The 24,728-nt window shown below is 39.9% G+C and overlaps 1 protein-coding gene across 12 annotated transcripts in view; it reads left to right on the top strand.

Annotated features, from left to right (window-relative positions):
- Positions 1–24,728, top strand: part of PIEZO2 (piezo type mechanosensitive ion channel component 2) — a 418,970-nt gene that overhangs the window by 353,604 nt on the left and 40,638 nt on the right. For 7 of the 12 annotated variants that reach the window (XR_011420922.1, XR_011420921.1, XM_070220589.1 and 4 more), the window contains 9 exons: positions 2,804–2,893; positions 4,398–4,519; positions 5,578–5,649; positions 9,939–10,045; positions 11,330–11,428; positions 14,783–14,897; positions 19,536–19,595; positions 23,456–23,622; positions 24,265–24,431. Coding sequence is in view for 10 of the 12 variants with exons in the window: in XM_070220589.1 (XP_070076690.1) it covers positions 2,804–2,893; positions 4,398–4,519; positions 5,578–5,649; positions 9,939–10,045; positions 11,330–11,428; positions 14,783–14,897; positions 19,536–19,595; positions 23,456–23,622; positions 24,265–24,431 (999 nt within the window). In the remaining 2 variants the exon portion in view is untranslated. The remainder of the gene's footprint in view (positions 1–2,803; positions 2,894–4,397; positions 4,520–5,577; positions 5,650–9,938; positions 10,046–11,329; positions 11,429–14,782; positions 14,898–19,535; positions 19,596–23,455; positions 23,623–24,264; positions 24,432–24,728) is intronic. The other 5 variants (XM_023647471.2, XM_070220593.1, XM_070220595.1 and 2 more) reach the window with 2 other exon arrangements.

Below are 24,728 nucleotides of genomic sequence, written 5' to 3'. Positions count from 1 at the left end.
AGAGGACCTATGTTTAATCCAAGGAGCCCTGTGGCACCCTTGGCCCTCACTATGTAGATGAACAGTGATTTCATTTAATGTACAATATTGGCCCTGGAATTTACCATTGTAATTATTTTACCAGTATCCAGGACATCATCTTCCGAGCAGAGCACAATGTCTCATCCTGTGCCGGCAGTAACCTTGTTTACTTATGTATATCAGCTGGTATTTTTGCTGGTAAATGCATCTTTTATGCTTCCCATACACATTTGGTACTTAGGGGTCCTGGGCAAAATAGGAAGCTGGTGTCTTTTCCTCAAAGTTGTCACAGTTATTTAGACAGCATATTCTTCATGTTACAGAAAGTGATGGCTTTGGTTCGGAGTAGAGCTCATGTCTAATAAGCAGTGAACTCACAATGGACTTTCTGAAGAATAGACATTCATTCATTCATCCATTTACTCACCGCCTACTCTGTTACAAGGACATGGATGCTTGCCCTGCCCTCACAGAGCCTGCAGACTGGTGGGGGGAGAGACACCCCAATAAGCAGTCACAATCCAGCGTGGCTGGTGTGATGGGAGGAGACGTTCAGGAAGCTGTGGGATTGTATCAAGGACATATAGCCAACCGCAGGGGCAGGGACCAGGGCAGCCTTCCACTGTGAGCTGCTGTCTGAGGGGTGACCAGGAGTTAGAGGAGGAAGGTAGGGAGGCAGCCTGAGTGAAGGTACCGAGAGGAGTTTTGACTGAGGAATTGTAAGAAGCTCCGAGTGGCTGAAACATAGAAGTCTGAAGATGAAGATTGTGAGTGGTGAGAAATAAACTGGAGATGTAAGGAGAGGCCAGATTATCAGGGGCCTCATAAACCGTGTTTATGACTTTAGAAGTAATCTCACAGACAATAGGAAGGCAGGCTGTATTTGCATTTCAGAAGCTCACTCTGGTTGTGGTGTGGAGAATATATTAGGTATAAGCAGGACTGTAGACAGCGGGACCGGCTAGGTGGCTGCTCTGATGATCCAAGATAGAGATGATGGCTAGGACCAAGATGGGATAAAATAGAAAGGTATTGAGAGGTAAAATTGGCACGACCATAAAGTTGACTGGAAAGGAGGGAGATGGTGATAGAAAGGGAAGACTAGAGGATGACATGCCTAGGATTCTGGCTTAAGCAAATGGCGGTTCCAATCCCAAATGTAGACAACCTAAGGAGCTGCACACTGGCAGAGAAGGCTGCCTGCCGTGGGGGGTTGTAGGTCTCGTGGGCATGTGAAATTCACCCGGTCGGGAAGTGCAGCCGGCAGCTGAGTGGACAGGGGTGGAGATGTGAATAGACTTGAGTGTCATCATTACACAGATGGTATTGCAGCAGATGAGTGGTTGGAGCTGCCTGGGGAGGATGTGGAGAATGAGAAGAGGGCCCTGGGGAGTGTTCACATTGAAGAGATGGGCAGAGAAGACCAGGAACTCTGAGCCAGAAAGGAAGAAGGAAAACCAAAAGAGCAGGTGCCGAAGGAGCCTGAGGAAGGCTATTTGAAAGCTGAAGTTCAGCAGACGGGACACAGAAAGACGAGATGAAGGTTGAACAGCACAGTCAGTGACCTCACAGGTAGGGGGCAGAGCCAAACACCGATGAGCTGAGGTTGAAGTTACAGGCTTGCAGACGTGATGGCAAGATATTTGCCTATGCAGGGACAGGGATGTAAGGGCATGCATAGAAAACTGTCGGGTGTACACAGGTTCTTTTTCTAAGGTTAGTAAGACCTGAGCATGTTTGCCTCTTGTAAGCGGGATTCAGTAGCAGTGCAAAGGTTGGAATTCAGGCAGAGAGGATGGAGTTCCTCAGGCTGAGGGTGGGGAGGGACCTGAGCACAGGCAGGCGTTGGCAGGAGAACGTCACCTCTTCCCTGTCACTGCGGTAAAGGCTGTCCGCAGGATAGGTGGCAGGAAGCTGAGCAAATTATTGCTTCATGACTTAGGTTCTCTGGGAAGTAGGAAGCTGGGTCACTTAGCAGGAGAGAAAAGCCCTTGACAGATTTCGAGACTTGAGAAATGTGTGGGCAGTTTGAAATAGCGCTGTAGAGGAGCAGAAGAATCTCCTGTGAGTGTAGGGGCACAGCGGATAACCTGCCCGGTCCTGCGTTTTCTGCACCGCTGACACAGCCCATCCGAGCACAGGACTGGTGCGCACCATTGGGTTCCTACCGACTTGGGATTTGCCAAGCGGATGTGACGGGATGACAATGGGACAGGCTTGAAGATATTAAGAGAGGTTGATGAGATCTATGGAGACCCTTGAGTTGGCCTGAAAAGTGAGGAAGAACAGAAGGGCGTGAAAGGATAGGAAGAAGAGAATCCCACTGATGGGCTTGCCCTCCACCTTTGCATGTTCCCTCAAGGAAGCCCCAGCTCAGTGCACACCCTTTCCTGCTTACTGAGTAGAAAACCAGTCTGAATTCACTCCTCCTTTCGAATGTCCCCTCACAGGACAACCATAAAAAGGTCAAGTTAGTGACCCTTCACTGAGGTGTACGCTTCTATGGGATGTGTTGAAGAGGTTGAAGAAGTGTGTGGCCTTTAATGCCATAGAAAACACAAAGCATTTTCTTTGTGCTGACCTCCCAGGGTCGTGAGCAGCCCACTCCCTGCCAGGGGGAGGCTTGCCTTGTTGGTCCCCTGGAGGGGGCTTTGAGGCAGGACCTTGCAACACCCGCTACCAGCCAGGAGACTCCATGTTTTCTCTCCCTTTGTAATCATGCTCGAGGGACGGTGAATAACAATGATAAAACTAATTTGTTCTATTTCTGGTTTTCCTTTAGAGGGGCAGAACTTTTCCAGGCCACAATTGTGAAGGCTGTAAAGGCCAGAATTGAGGAGGAGAAGAAGTCAATGGATCAGTTGAAGAGGCAGTAAGGATGCTTTGTGTTATTCTGCTTCTCCTTTCCTTTTATTTTTGGTTTGTGTGATCCCATTAAGCCGGCTCCCAGCTGCTGGGGAGCCTCAACTCCCTGAAAATCCCATTCAAGTTAACTTTCCCAAGTATTTGCCCTTGTGTTGGGGCAGTGGCTTATGCCCGCTAGACTGAAAATGGAAGTCTTTGGAAGAAAGATAGCTGCAAAATTGTGGAAAAGGAGCCTTTGGGATAAGACGAGTCAAGTCTTAGTTCAGCTGCTTACTTTGGAAACTTGAGCAAGTCATTCAAATTCTCTGAATTTTAATTTCCTGTTTTAAATCGGAGTTCACAATCCTGTCTGGGTTTTTATGAAGATTAAACAAGTTGATGAATGAGGCAGGGTCTTGCCCAGTGCCGGGCACTTGGAGTGGATGTGCATTACATCTGTGCGTTAAGGGAATCAATGCAGAGTCCTCGCTTTGGAAGGAGCTGTAGAGATGCTCGAATCCAGTCTCTTCAGGAAGAAGCTGATGACCCATAATATTCAATGACTTAAAATCCACAACTAACTAGAGGCAACACTAGAAATACAACCCGTATCTCCCTATAATCAATTTGAAGCCTTTGCCAGCACACCTTTCCGGAGAAGTCAAGTAAAGGACTGACTCCACCCAGGAGATTTGAGAATTCCTTTTTTTTTTTTAATTAGCCCATTGAAAAAGAATTTTCCTGGAGTAAAATTTCCAGCAGTGAATGGAACTTTTGAGGATTAGTAGTGCTGTATATGTTTGGGGCCAGGTTTAAGAGCTGATGGCCATAGAATCAGAACCTAGCTACTTTCCCCAAGAAAATGCAGACACCAGGAAATTTCCCCAACTTTGCAAAGACAGCTTCATCCCTCTCTGACCTCATTTCCCAGCTTTGTTCCCCATGCAAAAATATTTGCCGGTACAAATTTCACTATCCCTCAGCATGGGTATTTTCACAAAGCTACGCATTATATAAAAAACACATATATAATTCAAATACAGTGTGGTATAACTGTTGCTCTTGTTGCTTCTAGCTAAATTGGGTCTAGAGAAATAACAAATTTATACCCACATTTAAAGTGTGTTCCTGATTTCCCATTAGTGAGGCCTGTTACTGTAATTTTCACTGAATTTTTCCATTTGTTTAAGAATGCAAAAGCTGGGAGAATGAAGGACTTATATTTCATAATATGCTGTGTTCAGAATGGCTGCAGTACAAGATATAAATGAACGTAAAGTACTGTGTGTCACCTTAGCATAATTATTATTGATCATATTATTGAGTAACATCTATGTAGTGCAAAATAACATGGGTATTTTTAAAAAAGCAAGGAGATACTCATTGCTAGTAAGCAACTATTCACAATTTTCAAATATTGATCACTTTGTCCATGATTTTGGCTTTATACATAAAAACAGAAACCCGACGTGCTGACCATGTGATGACTGTGGGTGTGTTCCTGGCATTGCTGCTGCTGCTTTATTTTGCAGGATGGATCGCATCAAGGCCAGACAACAGAAATACAAAAAGGGTAAGGAGAGGATGCTGAGCTTGACTCAGGAGTCAGGGGAAGGCCAAGACATCCAAAAGCTCTCTGAAGAGGATGATGAAAGTATGTGGAGACATTTCCCTCCTGTTCGAGCACCTTGACGTTGAATCATAGCATGATATTGGGCAGGGCTGTAAAATAACGTTACTTTTCATTCCGCCAATATTTTCAAAGTATTTTTTTAACTTAGAAAGTTTTACCTTCCCGTTGTGAGTGGGATAAGTTTGTTCCGTAAAGTACATAGTTAATGAATCCATGATTTTACAAGTATCGACCCTTCAGCAAGACAACTTTAATCAGCATATAAGCTAGCTTCTGTGTCACAGACATGTGTTTTTGAAGAAAATGGGCATGAATTTGCTTAATTTGTTCCTTTACGGAATATTTCAGATATGCCGTCTACTGTTGTCTTTGATTTCTAAAATTTTATATGAAAATGAAATATGCATGCATACTTTATGTGACATCTGAATGTAGTAGTTAGGATATTATTCATTATTGTCTGTTCCAATGAAGTTAAGATGAAATATATATTTATTATATCTAATTATAGATTTATTATATCCAATTAAGTTTAGAGGTCTTCTTATAGATGTTTACATGCTTTTCTATTTGAAAAGAATGAAGAAATAGTGCCTTATATTTTTCCAGTACATAGTACGTATTAATCACCAGTAAATTTATATTTTTCCAAGAATGCATTAAAATAATCACAGGAAAAATTTCTGGTTATTGGAATGTATGCATTTTAACAAATTATTTGCCACTAAATTGTTCTATAAAATGTGGATGATGCTTCTTTTCTGTTAACTCAATGGAAAATTCAATGTGAGATCTATTTTTTACAGAGAATCCCTTCTTTTTTATATTTCTTTATATGCCTCAGTTACTAAAAAGAAAGTGAAAATGTGGCATAATGTTGCTATAACACTTAGTATTTACCTTGTGAACCCGCCTGCTAATTCATGTAAACTTTTCAGAGTCAGTGTAATTCCTTTTCCTGATCCCTAATGTACTTTTGCAACTTAGCTAGATTTTGACAATTGCGTTGTTGAAGCGTGGTTTTCAAAATTTGTTTTCTTGCTTTATAAGAATTAATATTTGGACGTATTTTATTTTAGGAGAAGCAGACAAACAGAAAGCCAAAGGCAAAAAAAAGCAGTGGTGGCGGCCTTGGGTCGATCATGCTTCCAGTAGGTTTCCTCAATCCTCTTACAGTTTCATCGATTCTAACCCTTATATCCTTGACCAGAATTCGGGTGTCCCCGTGACCCGTGTGTTCCATGCATGGTTTGATCCTTGTGACTTGATAGGGGGTCAGAGTGTAGGAAAATTGTGATGTAGAGGCTCTCTGAGCCCTGCGGATCAAATCTGCCAGAGGAGACAGCAGATTATCCTGCTGGCCGAAGAAAGCCAGACATGTGTCTTGCATCTTCTGAGCACCATCTCTGGGCTCAGAAAGGCAAGAAGAATGGACTGCCGTGTGATCCAGTTCTGAGGTCTAGAGCTCTGCTGATACAGTCACATTTTGTGGCTGCAAACTCTTACTAAAACTGAGTTTGGGCTCCTCCCGGGCCTCTGATTTCAGGAGAAGCGTATGTCCAAAGTGTCTGTGACCCTTTTTGTGAGGCACTCGGCGTGGATGCCAGGAAGCCTTCCTCCCCTCACTCCCAGAGCTTTGATTGATTTGCGTGTAAGATTTTTTGGCAATTTATTGAATATAAAAGTGAGGATAACTTAAAATGCCTTCAGTTTCTCACTCTGCCCCCTCCCCAGTTTCAAAAAGCCTCAAAAACTACACTACAGATCCAATCCCCAGCATGTGGCGTGGCCTCGGCACCACGTGCAGCTCAGCTATGACCAACACAGAGCAAATCAGAAAACAGTTTTTGAAAAGCAGAGCTTCATAGCCACATAGAATTAGTGCGTTTCTCTCCTGATCATAAAAAAAAAAGAGGAATTAGGGAATTTCATGGCTAAATTTGTTCTGCTTAGCAAAGTAAATATCACTCATTATTGGCCAATGTTATTATAATGGAATGATCCCTTTCAATTTAACCGTTCTTAATTTTTTTAGAATATGAATAATCATTAATTATTTTGCAAATTTAATTGTAATGTCTTCAGTCTTTTATGTCTTATACTATGTCTTGATAACTATAGCTAATGCAATCAGATAAAGGTTGGCACCAAGGCCCATAACACCACACGATGATGCGAGCGCCTCTACTAATAGGATATTCAGAATCACTAGAAAGTCAAATCAGTCAGGGTCTTTTCTCCTATCTAGTTCTTAATGTCACCTAGATCTGGCATTGGCCTCTCTCACCCAATAAATAATTTTCTAAAATCAGCAAGCCAACTGAGTAAAGCAATATTCAAAATTTGCTCAATATACCTGGATGTAATTAAATTTATCCCAAATATTGAATTTTGGCATTATGGCCAAAAAAAATCCATGAGTTATGAAGAGTTTCATTTCATTTGATGTTCATGTCAAAAGACAAGAATTCAAGTGGAAATTTTGCGTGACTCTAATTTGTTGTCCATTGGCGTGTTGGTCATGCTAATGATCTGATAATGCAGTGCGCTAGCTGTCTATTTCTATCAAGTCACAAGTAAACTATGCCTGTCTTTCTGTTTTAAAGGGCCCTTTGCTGGTTTAGAGAGACCTATCCATTTTCAAAATTATGTTACTGAATGTTTTGTACCTTCACCTGGAGTAAATTCCCATCACAATTGTTGTGGTTGTCTTTCCTTTTCTCACCTGAACGTTGCATTTTGGAAGGAATTGGATATGGTCTTTGATAATCATCTTACAAGTTGGTAATACTTTAGAGAACTTCCTATAAGGGTTATTGACTTTAGATTTTCTGATTCATTTCACCCTCATTATATCAAGTTCTTGAAGACTGATACCAGACTAAATGTGCCTTGTTATAATACCTTATGGGGCAATAATGCAGGAATGTGTGTAATTCATAGCTTGGAATCAGATTCTGACAGTGGTGTTAAAATTTTTCTACAAAATGTATTTCCTTTCATAAGTTTGTGAGGAAAGGAAAGGAATGAATATGTGGTTTATTTTCTAGACTATGACAAGTTCCAAAACTTATCATTAGATCTGGAAGCACTTTATTAAAAGCCCTTATCCTGATCTCTTGAGTCACTGGGCTTTTAAATAGATATTTCTTAGAGGTGCTGAGCATAAGAGTAAGTGTAGTTGGAATACCCTTGAGTAAGTCAATTGACAATATAACGATGTTGCTATGTTGTTCATGTTATTAGTAAGCATTCAAGATCTTATCGTCATCTGTAGGTGACAGATCTCCCACTTCCATCCCTATGTGCACACATGCGATTGCATTATTGCTGTTCAATGATACCTTCCACTCCAGAGCCGTTCGTCTCCAGGTCAATTCAGTTCTGCCTAAATCAACACCAAGTCTTACTTTTCTGTTAAATATCTGAAAAAAAAGGGCCAAGTTTCTGTGCATACAGGTGGTGGGACTTTGAAAGTTGTTTTCACACTCGGTTCTCAGCAACAGCATCAACATCCATGACATATGTATGGACACAGGCTGGAGGCAGGATCTCTGTCTGAACTAACAAATGTATATGTAAGAGCTTCTGTACTTATTATTAGCAGACAGCACTAAAGAAAATATTGTCTATTACTTTCTTGGTCTCATTTCAATAACATTTTATAAAGGAATAGGAGACTTTTATCATCTTTTTTTTAATGTGTTAATTCAATTTCTCACATACAAATTGCTAAAGTTTTTTAAATGATAAAATCAATGTTATACTACTTGAGATGAAAACTGGGCTTACAGTGTCCGCATGAAGAAAGTTACAGAAGGTATGATTGAACACATTTAAGCTATTGTTGATTTTAGAGCCTATAATGAGGGTAAAATGCTCAATCTTGTAACACTCTGTTTTTACCAAATGACCATGTGACGTAGAGTCCATGTGACTTTCCTGCAAATCTCTGAGCTTATGTGAAGGCGTTACTTTAACGGGCTTCCTCACTGTCAAACGTAATGCTGTGACTTTGGTTTGTTCTCGCTTATTCTTACCTTATGTTGTATTGCATTTATTTCCTCAGGCCTGGGTTCAGTACTCTGAGCCCGGTTCTTTCTTCAAAGTAAAAATGACAGACGACAGTGCTTCTGTTCAAGGATATAAGGCCCAATTCATTCACTCTGCCTCTTCAGGGATGGAGGCTGCACATATGTCTGAAGTCGTGGGCGAAATTCCTGACCTTTTGACCATGTTTAGTGATATTGAAGCGACTAACTTTAAACAAGCCGAGGTTTTCCATTACTTTACAATGTATAGGTCCAACCTGACAACTGAAGACACCCTGTTAGTCATCCAAAAGATACCTCAGCATTTGAAAACTTGAATGTAACTTGAAAATATGAGTATGTTTTCATGCAATAGTGGTACAGTTCTTATAGCATCAGAAATGTATATGCTGGGTCTCTTTTCTCTGGCAACTTAAAGTAATGATCAAAATGATAAATATTTGATTTTCAAAATTCTTTAAATCTCTGGACATTTCAGCTCTCTCTGTTTCCAACTCTTAACACAGCAGTATGTTCTGCAGGGAAAATGTCAGGCAAGGCAAGGTGGTCCATACTGTTTGTGCTCTGTGTCTTATGGTCAGTACAGTTCTCCTCAAATTTTAGAAGCAACTGGGGAGCTCCTGGTTGACCAGAAGCCCAACAGTGGTAAAGAGTATGGACGCTGTCGGCCGTGCCTCAGTCTGTCCCATGCTACGCGTAGAAACAGCCAGAGTGGTGGTGGTGGTGGTGTTTTTGTGGTTGTATTTTTTTTATGTTACCTACCCATTTCCTCTTCATGGAAATGTGTGATTTTTAAAAAACTCTTTCAAATATCTTGCCATGTGTGTTATGTCCCTTGTGTCACATGTGGAGAAGCGAGGTCTGCACAGTATAAAGTGAAGTAGAAAGTTGGTGACACTGATTCTTGGTCCTGAATCATCCAGATTGGCTTTTCTACAACATTTTGGACCCACTCAGACAACACCAAATTCTCCTATTCACTTTGGCCTTGTCTAAAGGACCAAAATTTCTGAATTGTGAAACAATAATAGTTTTCAGTTATTTTGGCTGTCTTGGTAACAAAACTGGTTGCTGCAGAGTTGATCTGATGCATCTGTGTAAAATTTACAATGAAGAAGGATGAAAATGCCAGATGAGCCTGGTAGTAGCCAGTTCTCTTACGTGGCATAGACAAGGCCTCGTGCTGTGTAGACCCAGTCATGCCGATACCACATAGTGTTAGCCAGAATGAGTTCTCTTCATCTCTTGTTTTTTCCTCCCTGCCAACATTTCTTGCTATGGTCCCTTTGTGGACAATTTGTGTATCTTTGGGGGGGGCATTTCATTAATAAGCCCCCAATTATCTCATATCGCTTTCAAGAAATAAGAAAATATTTTGTTTTGCTCAGTGGTCAGGAGTGGAGATTATTATTTGTTTGAAACGGATAGTGAAGAAGAGGAAGAGGAAGAATTTAAAAAGGAAGAAGAAGAGCCTCCAAGAAGGTCGGCCTTCCAGGTAATGACAGGGTTGGGGAAATCACGTGCTTTGCTCGTTGGAAGACTTTTTCTCTGTGACAAACCTTAATTGCAGGCCTAGACTTCTTCTGCCATGTTCGTAGGTGGTATAGCTCCCAGAAGCGTCTAATTTACATCTGAAATTGTTTATTTCTCCTTAAAGTGTAATGCTGCTTGCTCTCAGCATTGTCATACTTACCGCCGTGCAAGTACAATGTTCCAGTCAGGTCTTCATTCACTGGCATCACAACATTTTCTGATGCTATAAACAAAAAATAAAGCTTCCTTGGGCGAACTTTATTTTTCTGTTGCAAGTAAGAGTGAAGAAGACTTCTGTGGCATTGCTTTGGATTGCTTGAGTGGACTTAGATTTTGATAAGTGAAATTGCTGGTCATGAAAAAAAAATGCTTGCTTCATTTTGAAATAAATGGTCATTTAAATGTTGCCTCAAATTTTCAAAATCAGTTTCATTTGTATTTCTAAAGATTTGAGAATTTATGGGAATAATGAAAATATCTAGCACAGTTCAGATCTTTCCAGCTTAACTGCCTTTCTTTTTCAGAATCTGCCGTATCATTTTCAGCTGTATGACTCACCAGTCTAATATAATGTAGCCGGTGAATATGTAATTAACACTTGTTAAAGAGGAGGCTTTGTCAGTAGAGTTACGTATGGCATGAAAGCATGGTATATATTTCTCTTATCAAGGAGCCCCCTCCTAGGACTGGTGTTTCCCATTAGTTGTACTACAAGGCACATAGAATGATGTCTATCAGCTACATGATGTGTCCATGCTAAGCCACTGTCACTTGCTGGCCAGGTCTTCTCAAGCTGGCAGGTTACATCCACCCCATCTTCCCAGTGAAATGGAAGAACTTAATTATCCACGGGGACACCTCGCTCTGGTGCTTTCTCACTGGCTCCATTGCTACCTGTGTGTGTTTCTTGATGACTGTGTCTGTGTGCATGTGTGTGGCTGGCTTGTCAAATACTAATGAGTTAACTTGTTTATTTTTATTCTAATGAATTTTTTTCTAACCATCACTCATCATGCAGCAAAGGAGAGAACATGATCATCTTCACCATATGGATTACAAGCAATGATTGACTGTATTCTTTATTCCTAACTTACAAGCAGAGCACAATTTATTCTAGCTTTCAATGATTGGCACATTTTAACCTAGTTGATGTAACTGTAGAGACAAACTCATACTGACGTCATATATTAAATTATTAGTTTTTGGTTTTTTTCTACTAATCCCTCTTGCTTTGTCCTTCTTTTAGAGAGCTATTGGGAAGTTTGCGTCAGCCATTTTAGCCTTGCCAAAGTCTGTCATTAAACTTCCCAAAACTATTCTTCAGTATTTAATCAGAGCTGCAAAGGTATTTGATGTTTTACTGGTGTGTGGTGTGTGGCCCTCCGCTCCTTAGAACGTTAGACAAGCAGATCCCCATTGCCCTGTGTCTGCATTTTCCCTGTTCTATAGATCGCTCAGTGAAGGAATTATAAGAATTTACAATATTAGGCAAACCGTTCCAAAATGAGTTCTGAAAAGCCAAATTTCTTATTTGATTCTAGTTTTTCGGTTGACACCAGAGCCTATCAAAAAATAGAAAGAGAAAATGCAGATACACATACTTTCTGTCCGTCTCATAGTTTTGCCTAAATCACGTCTCATTTTAAAAGGGTCACATCTGGTTGCATGCATCAGTTATGATGTGTAAAAAGTGTGATAAATTTTCTCAGAAAGCTGGTAAAATTACGAATACACGAACGAAAGACTCGTTTCTCTCCAGAGATCTTTTTGGCTTCCATTTACCATTCTGAATTCACCCAATGCCTTACGGGCCGTGCTGCTGTGCACAATCTGTGTGCCCCTCCCCGCACGCCCTCGGTTATAGTGCTGAGGAAACTGTTGAAAGATTATTTCTTAATGAATCTAATGCCCAAAAGAAATTATCTAGCTACCTATGTGTAATCTCTTCATTACTGAAAATCATAAATAATGAATTACTATTCTTGTGCTTTGTGGAAAGCTGCTTCTTCTGACTTAATCTGGGGCAGACACTGAAACTCTGAGGTCTTCACGCTCCTCAAGTGTTAAGCAGGTGGTTTGGATAGTGAGGGGGACCAGGGCTTCTCACAGTTTACCTGAGGTTTTATTTAAATGCAGGTTATTTAAATTCAGCAGCTCCAGTGGGACCAGAAATTCTGTCTCTCTCTCTGGCTCCCAGGTCCACCCTGAGCAGCGGGGTCCAGACCGCTAGCTTCCTTCCTTCTTGAAATGCCAGGCTTCTGGTGTTCACTGTGATATTCACTGTTACCACTGCCCCAGAACCCTTTTTCTTTTTCCTTTTATGACTACCATATGAGTCTCTCCATTCATCTTTGATAATTCGTGTGAAAGACTGCAGTGGAATTATCCTCCATCTTACTTTTAAAAAAGTCTTCCAGACAACATGAAGAAAGTCCTGGATTACACCTGAATCAAAGGACAGTTTATAAAACTTAACCATTTTCAGTTAAGGATCACCACTTCAATAAAGTTCTCTCCTGTTTTAAAAATTAAGTACTTTTTGCATAATAAGTTTTCAGTAAAATGAATCCCATTTTTCCCTAATATATATGATAGCATTTAAGATAAAGGTGGGAATACATGATAGTGGCAGTTTGGAGAAGCCAAAGGTCATTTATGTACATTTTCATGCATTTTTCTACTTATTCTTAGTAGTGCATGTGTTTAATTCCCAGAGAAACTCATAAAATTAGATGATAGTTACAGTTGCAATCTAAGAACTGAAAAGTTTCAGTAAAGATCTTCCATTTCTTAACTCTGTAAGAATTGGGATATTTACTCTTATTCCTTCATTATCAACGTTTTCCTGAAACAGTCAGACTGACCCTGGAACTATAAAATGTTTGTATTTCCAAACATCAACATTAAGATAATTTGCCTACAAATAAGGACTTGTCATAAGAGTCCCTTGCCCCCCCCCACCAACCCCTTTACTCCTCTTACTTGCGTCATCTGAATTCTCATCTCAACAAGAAAGCACGGATGGACTTAATCATTTCGGGATCATATATAGAACCAGGAGCTCCCTTTCAATAAGACAAATTTTTCTGGCACTCACCCTTTCTACAAGACCTCTTCATTTCTATCCTAAACATCCTCTTCTCTCTCTCTTTCTCACCCTCCCTCCCAGTGATTTCATTTTTCTTCAGAGCAAAATAATTCCTCCAATTTGCACTCCTGTTATATTCACAAATGCTGAATTACACTTTTATTTTCTATTTTTGGCATTCTTGCGTTATCTAAAAGCAAGAGTATAATAACACTTTTTTTTAAAGAAAATGTCATTGTATGTTGCTCTTAAGCCTGAAAATTTATGTTTAGCCATTCAGTTTTTTTAAAGAATCAATATTTTGCTAAAGTGAATTTGCTTATTAGTGTGCTAAACCTCAGAGATATTCTTGATAGAATTCCCGATTAACATGCTCAATGTCTAGACATTTACCATGAATTCCCTGATTTGGTATTTGTCCTTCAAATTCCAGTTCATCTTCACATTTTTCAAAGTATGTTTTTGGCATAAAATAGGATAATTTTTTTGCCTCGTGGGTTTGTTATTCAGAAATAATACAAGTGTTACATGGTTAATTGCCCATAAGATTCAGATTTCAACCAGTGAGAAAAAAAAAGGAATGTTCTTTCTGGGTAACCTATGACCTTTGCATTTCCCTCTATGCAAAAGTTGAATCCCTCTTTATTCTTACTGACATCCCACTGCCAGTGGTTTGCTTACACTGTGTTTTTCAAAGATTTCAGAAATCTGAAAATAATATAGAATCTGGGTTTACAAGCACCCCCACGAAACATTCCTTTCACTTTATCATCATAGTAGAAAACCCAGCTTCCCTGAGACGCAGGTGTGTTTGTGGGTGCATGAGGAGCATGTCTGCTTGGCTTCGTGATCACAGATGGCTGACTTTGTACATCCAGGTTTTCTTTGCGTTCATCCTGCATGACTTGGGAGGCTGTTGGTGGGGGGCTGTTCAAAATTGCTCTGTCGTGGTTATTGGTTGTAATATACTAATGCAACTATGTTTCAGCTCTTGAATGAAAATGACAAAAGGCAACCAAAAGCACCATAGTTTTCCTTCCATACCATTCTGGAATAACTCTTTAACCTTAAAATCACATTTTTTTCCTTTCCAAATCTAATCAATCTACAAAGCCCTTTCTCAAGTTACTGGTAATAGCTGTTATTCACAAGAGAGAGTGTCAAATATACAAAACTGTTTTCCCAAAGTAAATGAGTAAAACATGTTATTGTGTTTTTGACTCAAAGTTTATTCGCGATGAGAGAAAACTATTCAATTTTTACTTAGCGAGGCTTCCCGTTTATTCCTATTGTGTGTGATGCAAGAGAATCAGTAACTAAGTCTCACAAAGGGTGGTGCCTTCGAGGACATTTGTTATTCTCAGAGCATCTCATGATTACCTGTGATAGTGAATGAAACCTATTCCTACAACACTATTTGCATATTTTATTTCATGATAATGGAAATAGCACAGGCCACCTCAGAATACTGAGGATGTGGGAGAGGGGTATCTAGTTTGTACTGGGGGAAAAAAAAAATATTTCTGAAAGTCAGGAAGCTTGGTGTTGGTTCCTTTTCTTTTAATTCAAACTATTAAAAAACCAGAAAATAATTGAACTTTACCCCTTCAGTTTGTTTATCAAGCCTGGATTACTGACCCTAAAACAGCACTCCGTCAGAGGCGCAAAGAGAAAAAGAGATCTTCAAGAGAAGGCCAGAAACGAAGGAGAAAGGGATCTGGGGAGGGTGAGTGTCACGTGGTGCAGCAGCCGCTCGCCAGCACCCACATTTCATTTCTGTGGCCCTCGACTACAAAAGAGGAACTGCAAAGACAGAAGCTTTGGAGGAATGAAATTCCTAACTTCTAAAGAGCGCAGAGGGTTTTACCTGTACTTGATTGCTCGTGTCCCACACTTAGAATACATTAAAACCTGAAATGAAGATGCATTTCATGAAATGGGAAGAGAGGGGGCAAAATAAACCCAAAGAAAGTAGAAGGAAAAAATTAATTTTTTAGGTAAATACTGTCATAGAAAAGAAATACAAGACCAAATCATTAAGTGAAAAGCTGTTCTTGGAAAAAGCTACTAAGAAAGATGAACCTTTGAAACTTTGATCAAGAAAAAAAGGGAAGGCACACTTAGACAGTGATCAGGAACCAGAAATGGAACACAACTACCAATGCCACATGCAACATGATACCGAAACACTGGAAAACATACAATTGGGACACATTTCTCAGGGTGAAATCATTTCAAACCACAACGAAACACAGCAAAAGCAAAGTGTAAGTACAAGTGGGGCACTAAAGAAAAATATTTTCATTATATATATCAGACTAAAGGTTAATAATCTGGATATACTACAAACTCCCAAAAATCAGTAAAAGAAGAATTGTACCCAATAGATGAATGGATATGAAAAACAATTCGCAGATCAGAAAATAGAAATGGCCAAAAAGTGGTCACCTTCACTAGTAATACAAGAAACATAAACTAAATATTTTGACATATTATTTTTTTACCTATCAGATTGGCAAGAACCTAAACATTTGATAATATCGCTGTTTAGAGCTAGTAGGAAGATAGCTGTTTGCAAAAACTGTGTGCAGTGTTATAAAGTAGTACATCCACTTTGAAGGGGAATGAGTCAGTATCTCGAACATTTTAAATGTACGTGTCCTACTACAGATCAGTCCCACTTTTAGGTATGTGGCTTAACCTCAAGCAGTGTTTGCACATGTGCACAAGAATCTATGTCCCAGAACATTCACCAAACATTATTTGTTAATAACAAAAATTTGGAAACATCCTAAACGCTCACATAAAGAAGAGTAAGTAAATTATGTTACCAATATATTATAGAGTGCTACTCTAGTTTAAAAAGTGAGATGGGTTACTTTGAACTGACTTGGAGGAGAATTCCTGATGTATTGTTGAAGGAAAAGCATTATGTTGCAAAATGGCATGCACATTATGAAACCATTTAGGAAACAAAGGAAACCAAAGTATCTCATGACAATATTTTGCATTTTTAATGGGTTCATGTAATAGTGTATAAGTGGGAGAGAAATATGAGGAAGAATACTTAGCAAATTAGTAACAGTGGTTACTTCTTGGGGTAGGGGTAGAGAGACTGAGATTAAGTGGTATGCTTAAAGGGAATTTTAGGCTTATCTGCTATATTTTGGATCTTTACAAGGAAGACATACAGATAGATGCCTTGTGAAATTAAAAATCTATTCCAAAAGTAAAAGAAAAGGAAAATATAATTTCTAATGGAGCTCTAATTGCAAAACCTCTCTCCTTTTTGACCATTCTGCTCCCTGCTATCTCCTGGTAACTTTAATTTTATTCTAGCTTATTGGCTTGAAAAGACAAAATTAAGACACAGCTGAGGTAACAAGTCAAGCAGTAAAGAAGTAGATGCGCAAGCTGCCTTGGAAACACAGCCCTGAAGGCGCCAAGTCCTCACACCATGTGGTGCTCACTTCCGTTCCTTACTGGCGTGCATACGTATGTGTGTGCAGGCATGGTGTCCTTTGTTTGTCTTTCAGAAATGAGTTCATGCTGTACAAAGTACTATTGCATGTTCATTAGCAGTGTATCGTGAACGTTTCTCCAATTAAGTATTCATAAAACTGGATCATTCTTTTTTAATAGCTGCAAAATATTCTATACTATGGATATGAATAAGTGCATAATTTACTCAACTATTCCATCACAATGGACATAAAGTTTGCTGGCAGATTTTTGCCAGTGAACAATGCTAGCATAGATATCCTTGCACAAAAATTTGTAAATAGTCCTACGTGTGTGTGTATTTAAATGCATAGCAAAATGACAAGAAGAACATGCATTTTCCACAGAATAGATGATCAAAAGTGAGATTACTGGGTTAAAGGGTCTGCCTTTTTTTACTTTAATAGATAGTTTCCTACAGGTTTTAGTAATTTACTCTCCAATATGTAAGGTACAGGAGTGTCCATTTCCCTGTAGCTTTATCCCAAAGGGTCTTATTACTGTGTTTATAGTTTGTCTTTCTTGGGGATGATAAATGGCTTTTATTTTCATTTGAATTTTTCTAATGAGACTTAACATTTTTTATTCTCTTGATAATTTGTACTTCTAAATCTAAGATTTAAACACTTTTATCATTTTCTGTAATATCGTTTTGTTGGGTTGTTTGTCCTTATTAATCTAAGGAATAGTTATATGTTAGGGATATTATCCTTTTTTCATGTCTTACAATTACGTTTAACAACCCAATGCTTATCTTTTGATTTGGTTTATGGAGTATGTTATCTAAAGAATCCTTAATTTTTTCTGATGTCAAGTAGGCTACATTTCTCTTGCGGTTTCCAGGTTTCCGTCTTGCTTAAGAAAGTCCTCCCTCCAGATATTATGCTAATGTTTTCCTATATTTCCTCCTAATTTTACTTACATTTTGAATCTTGTATATGTCATGAAGTGGAGACCTAGTTTGTTTACTTTTAGATGGCTAGACGATTATGCTATCCTTGTTTATTAAATGATTCTTCCTTTTTCTATTGCATTTAAATGCTGCCTTTGTCAATATTAGGCTCACATTTATTCTCATGTATGTTTCTGGACTCTGTGTTCTGATCCACTGTCCTATTACTGCTCTGGGTGTGTCATCTGTATTTGAGTCCAGTAGCTATAGAGTTAGTTTTAAAATTTAGTTCCAAACTCCCCTCACTAACCATTTTTCTTTCCAAAATTGTGTTTGCTATTCTCAGACATTTGTTCTTCCAAAATTATTTGACCAGTTCTAAAACTGTCCTCTAGTCATCTTATAAATATCTCATTCCTCTGTATCATGAAAACTATTTCATGTGCAGGTGCACCACTGTTTACCTACAGATCAAAGGCAGCAATAATTCAGTGATATTGGGACTGAAATAAATGTTTATTTACTCCTTTAATAAATATTTATTCAGCACCTTCTTGGTACAAGGCATCAGCTCTTCTCCGTCTCTTGTGGACAGATGAAGCTCGTAGATTCTGTCCTTCCCAGGAGCCAGGCGCTGATGTAAGCGCTCTCTCTATGGGAACTCATTTGATCCTCACAACAGCATAGGGGCATTTTATTCTCCCCGCCCTACAGGGATGAGGAAAGGAGGTTCCCGAGGGGGAAGCCACTGCCTCAGGTCACACAGCCATTCAGGGAGCCGTGGGCCTCAAATTCATACCAGGCGTCCTGGCTCTCGACCCTTCTATCTTAACCAGTAGGGAACACAAGTATAAGGAAAAAAGTCTCTAATGAAGGAAACTACAAAGTTCCACTTGAAAAGTAAGATGAAATAGTGTGGGACCAGAGAGAGAAAAGATTACTGGTAGCCAGGAGTGTAAAGGAGTGCAATTCTCCATGAAAAAGATAGCATTTGAATAGAGCCTGGCCCAGGAAAGCAAGACCAGGTATGAAAAACAAAGAGTCGCTCAGCTTAGCTGGTGAAGACAGATGAGAGACAGAGTAGAAAATAGCACAGCAGGAAATAAGTCTGGGAAGATTAACTGGAATCAGATTGTGAATGGTTTTAGATAGTGTTACCAGATAACTTCAAGAAGCCCAGTTAAATTTGACTTTTTTAGATAAACAACAAATAATTTTTTAGCTTAAGTATAATGTGGGCATATTGCATGGAACTTACTTATACTAAAAAATTATTTGTTGTTTATCTTTAATTCAAATTTAATTGGGTGTCCTGAATTTTTCTTTGCTAGATATGACAACCTTAGCCTCAAATAAGAAGCTAAAAAATAAAATGAAACTTTATGATGCCATTTTAGGGAGTGACAAACTAAAATCTGTAACGTTATCCCAAGTTATTCAAAATTAAAATTTCATAGTTTGTATCAGGAGTTGGCACACTTTTTCTGTAAAGGGCCAGATAGTAAATATTTTAAGTTTTGCAGGCCATAAGTCTGTGTTGCAACTCAACTCTGCCATCGTTGGGTGAAAGCAGTCACTGACAATATGTAAACAAATGGTGTGGCTCTGCTCCCCCATTAAAATTTGAATTCGTATGATTTTCACAAGTACAAAGCATTATTCTTTTTTAGATTTTTTTAACTGTTAAAAATATAAAAACCATTCTGAACTCACGGTCCCTTTAACAACAGGAAAGTGACAAGATCTGACCAGCGGATTATAGCTTATCACCCCAGTGTACATGATTCTTGTTCAAGAATAGAGTAAAGATAATCTGAAAGCTATGAATTCTTACAACTTTCCCCCAGGAACTCCTAAATAGGCAGAATGCCCTAGATTAATTATGAAATCTCTTTTAATCCAGGAGAGTAGTGTTGGTGTTCAGTTTACCTTAAAAGGATCTAACTCATGTTTGTTGAACACATTTGGCAGGTCCTGTGGAGTGGGAAGATCGAGAGGATGAACCAGTCAAAAAGAAATCTGATGGCCCAGGTAACAAATGAGGACAAATACGACTGGGGCTGTTTAACAATGACACTTGCCCGATGGCATGTAGTGGAAAGGTGCCTAAGAATGATCAAATACCGTTTCTGGACCACCGCGAAATAATCAGTGTCCCTTGAAATCTCCTCTCTAGGGGGGTTGCAGGTGACTCCCCCAAGTAGATCTGACCTTCACTGTGGGATTAGAGTTGGTTTGTAAATTCCTTTATCCAAGTACCTATGAAAAGGGGTTTTTGGGCGAAAATCAGAAATGTCTCATGGAAGCCATCAGAAGAGAGGCGGAAAAAATATTGACAATTAATTTTAAAGAGCAGAAAGAAGGAGTTAAATGAGAGCTAAGTACAGTTGGGGAAGTGAGAGGTCCTTTAGAAACTAGAGCCAACCTCCTCATTTTATGAGGGGAAAACCAAATCCCAGTGAGTTTGCTCAGGATCCCACAGCGGCTAAGTGACGGAGCCGGGGACAGAATCACTGTCTTCTCACTCTCAGCCCTGGCCCTTTGGGCTTCATGCAGTATGTGTTGGGAGGAAGACTTATCCATGCAGGAAAAAACAAAGGCAAAACAAAAGCTTCCAAATGGAATGAACCTAAATGCCTCTCTAGTTGCACAGATACGCTGGCTCCTCTGTCTCCTGGGGTCCGAACGCCTGTGACCATCATCTATCAGCAGGCAAGATGTTTGGGTTCTTTGCTCTGGACACAGTGCTTCCGAGGAAGCCATCTGCTGGCACAAAATGACACTTCCCGCAGGCTATCTAACACCATGTGTGGCACAATTCTTAAACCTGGCCTCCATTTCCAGATAATTTGACTCACATGTATGCAGAGCCAGATATTCTGTTATTGCTGCAAAGTTTTATACAATAATAGTGGCTAACGCTTTAAATGACACATCTTCTTGGCCAGTTACTTTTCCAAGAGCTTTAGGCTCATTAACTTGTTTAACACCCTCAAAAACCTCCTCCCCATTTAACAGATAAGAAACTGAGGCCGAGGAATATTAGCTGACTTTCCCAAGTCTACACAACCACTAAGGGGTAGAGTTGGGATTTGAACCCAAGGAGTCTGAATCCACAGTCTATGCTGTTAACCACTAGGCCCAACTGCCTCTATGGTTAAAAAATAAATAAAAATAAAATCCTAATTTCACCTGTGAGTTTGTGATCATCCAAGTTAGCAAAGTGCATCTTATGTGTGTCTCCAACACGGCGATTTTAGTTTTACCATCAAGACCACCATAAGCAAAACTGTGAGATAAGTGTTTATCTTTACCACCTATAAGAAAATAATTGTGAATATGAGAAAAACAATTAAGTTGTCAAAAATACAAGATGCCGCTAAAATTTGTTAATAGGTGTAACTCCAAGTCCTCCAGCCTCCAGGGGCCAGACTTTCCTTTTATGTCTGCACAAAACAGCTAGAGGGTCTATCCAGACTCCTGTGGGAAATGCATACCTTACACAAGATTGAAGCGAGAACAGCGGTGTGGGGTCAAAAGAGAAGTTCAGGTGGTCCTCCCTTGCTCAGAGTTGCTCTTCTGTGGGACCTGCAGCTCCTCACTCCATCCAGCTTCGTGTAGCAGCTGTTGCCTTCCCGGGCTTCTTTGCTCAACAAAGGATACTCTTTCGTCTCCCTACTTCCTGAAGTACACCTCATGTGTGACTGTTAGGTGTGACACAGTTTTACAGAGGTTTGGGGGACAATGGGGTAGTGACAGCACAGCCAGGAAACAACTTCACAGGGAAAGTCAGCCATCACTCTCCCACCTGAGCAGATCTCTCACCAGCTGCTTCCCCGGGGGCCTGGGGTCACCGCCGGGAGGCTCAGGGACCCTTCTCACTAGATGGTTCCCTCATCTCCTTTTGCAGATTCTCATCTTTCTTCTCCAGGTACCAGCTGGCAACTCCAAGATTCCTGTTCCTTCAGTAGGTGAACTGTTCAACTCTTCTTTGTCTGTACCTTACCCATCTGGACTCTGTTTGGAGGCCATCCCATTCATAGCTAAACTTCCCTTTAATGATTTTCCTTTTGAAAAGAGCAAACCTTTAACTTGAGAGACATTCTGCCTTCCTTGTAGGCCCCTCAATTCACAAATAATTTTTTTTTCCCCATTACGAAGTCAAACTCTGATTCACACTGTGGTGTCTAAGGTAGAGAAAGAAGGAGGGTTAGCAAAGAGCAGGGGAGAATCAGTCAATGGTCTATCTGATTACACCAGATCAGAGGTCAGGAAGCTGTACCATGCTGGGCCTAATCCCGTCTGCCACCTGTTATTTATAAGGCTTGTTATCTAAGGATGGCTTTTATATTTCTTAATGGCTGAAAAAAAGGCAAAAGAAGAAGAGTATTTCACGATATATGAAAATTATGAGATTCGAATTTCAGTGTCCATAAATAAAGTTTTATTGGAAACCCAGCCATGCCCATTCATAGACAATTCATTCATTGTCTCGGGCTGTTTTCAACCACAACAGCAAACATGAGTAGTTGTAACAAAGACAGTGTGGCCTGCATAGCTGAAAATATTTACTGTCGGGCCCTGCTCACAATCGTAAATGCTTATGCCAGTGAATTTTGCCCTTTTCTCCATGGTATATTAATGATTTTAAATGATTCCAAACGATAATCATTAATCAGAAATTCATTAAGATTTTACTATAACACTTGAATCTGGTTTTCTTTTGCTTTTTTGGTGAGGGGAAGAGTGAAGGATACGAGCTGTCTTTCTTGGTGGTGTTGGTGGTGATTTGTTTCTCTTTTTTAATAAACAGTAAGGCAATTCTTAATTCATTGTCATGTTCAATAAGTATTCACTGTATTGCAGTCAATCTTTGAAATAGTTAATAAAACTGAAATTTTTAAGTGCCAAATAAGAAAATTACACATTGATTGAAATTTGGTGGCACATCTTGAAGGATTCCTTGTGTAGCAGTTGAGAAACCAATGGTTACACAAATGAATGACTAGGTCAGACAATTAATATGGGATCTTCCCTCTTTTATTTTGATTCTGACTTAAAATAAATTAGGCCATAGCTATGGAGCCTCCTCAGATCTCATCAGTGATCGAGGAGCTTGTGGTGAATTTTCTGTGGGCACCAGAGAGGAGCGTGCTGTGTGGAGACGATGTTGTGGACGTGGTGGCAGTCTGGGCTGAGCAGCTTTCCTGGGCTCCCCAAGTCATAGCCACAGATAAGGAAGAGAACCCCAGGACATCAGGAATCTCATGGCTTCTGCTGGAGAGGACTGATCCCATGTGTAGAATTTTGTCCTTAGCACAGCTCAGTACAATTAAATAAGAATGATGAAGATAACACAGTGGTTTAGATACGCTCTTCATCCGTGTACTTTACAAAATAGCTTTAAGGTGATTTAACTGAAACACAGCTGCAGTGGGAAACAGTGAAGGCCTCCTGAATCAGCAGAACTGTTTCCAACAACAATTATTAAAGAAACTTACAGAAAAAGCACTAAAGGACCCGGTTACCTGGATAGATGCAGACTGTTTCTATCCCTGTGTCAATAACAGAAACATCCATGAATACAATCTCTGCTTTTAATCAAACCTGTTGTGTGTATGTGGACCTGTTCTGACTGATGTTTTGACCAAAGGGTAAAAATGCTACCCTAGTTTGGTTTTGATGCTGCCAGTGCGTGTGTGGGAATACCCGCCGACAGCCTCCCGTCCTGCAGCTGTCCTCCATGGCCTATCTTGCTGAGTGTCATGTGCCCTACCTGTAGCAGGTCACAGCCAGGTCTGCCTTTGGTAAAACATCACTGTGTCACTCAGCAGCAAAATGATTGATGGTACTTTGTTCCTTTGAAATCTTGTTGCTTTTCTTCCTCCTAGATAATATCATCAAGAGGATATTTAATATTTTGAAATTTACCTGGGTCCTGTTTCTGGCAACGGTGGATAGTTTCACAACTTGGCTTAATTCCATTTCAAGGGAGCATATTGATATATCCACAGTTCTGAGAATTGAAAGATGCATGCTGACCAGAGAAATTAAAAAGGTAACGATCTTGGTATAATTTTTTTTTGCTTCTTTCCACATTATAAAGGTTTTAAAAGTCAGTATCCAGAACTCCAGGTTGGATAAAACAAACCCTTTTCTTTCCAGAGTCTTTGCATAACCCCATTGCTCTTCTGTATAGTTAAATCTGTTCCATGCTTAGAATTAAAATAATCAGAAACTACACGCACACACAGAGTTTAGGGATAATGTCCAGTTTATTCATTCTATCCCCTCCCTTCCCCAGAGTTTACAGGTGCACACACTGTCATGTCTCATAAAGGATGGTGTTGTTTGGTCTGGAAGTTTGATTTGAATCTTCTCATAAGAAAAATTAAGATATATGGAGAACAAAAAAATATAGTTATATGTAGTTTATAGATTGTACTTTAATGGTTCATTTCTGGAAAAGTTGCTATGACTTAGCAAAATCATCTACATATAAGAGGGGATTTCTTGTTTAGCATGACCCAGTAATATTGGGTACCATTAATTCAATGAGGTGACAGCAATCCCCGACTTCACTAGCTTTGTTTTAATCCTTATTCAAGGTGTGCATGACGGCTGAGAGTTCTCGGCCTTGAGAAACGCCAGGTGGCTGCACGGGCAAGTAAGCACTGTGGCACTGTCTCCCTCTCCGCAGGGCAACGTTCCCACTCGGGAGAGCATCCACATGTACTATCAGAACCACATCATGAACCTTTCCCGAGAGTCTGGACTGGACACCATCGACGACCGTCCTGGTGCTGCTTCAGGTGCACAGACAGCCCACAGGATGGATAGCTTAGATTCTCATGACAGTATCTCCAGGTATTTCACGTTCTAAACCATGGGTTTGCTTTTGACAAAAGTAAAAGCGGTGGACTTCATCAACATGAGCAATGAATGGACGAGGTGCAAGTTAGTCAAAAACTTCCATGGATGCCCACCCTCCTCAGGCTGTCTCCATGTGTACAACAAAGCAATAGGAATATGTCCTCTCCTCGATCCTAAATCAGGAATTAATAGTAAACTCTTAGAAATGCCCACATGATTCACAGGCACAGGATAGAGATTTCCAAGCTGGAGGCAAGTAAGAATGAGCCTTCCCTTTCACAAAATTACTAT

This window comes from Equus caballus, chromosome 8 (assembly GCF_041296265.1).
Source record: "Equus caballus isolate H_3958 breed thoroughbred chromosome 8, TB-T2T, whole genome shotgun sequence".
Classification (NCBI taxonomy): Eukaryota; Metazoa; Chordata; class Mammalia; order Perissodactyla; family Equidae; genus Equus; species Equus caballus.
This window is presented reverse-complemented; position numbering and strand designations above follow the sequence as displayed.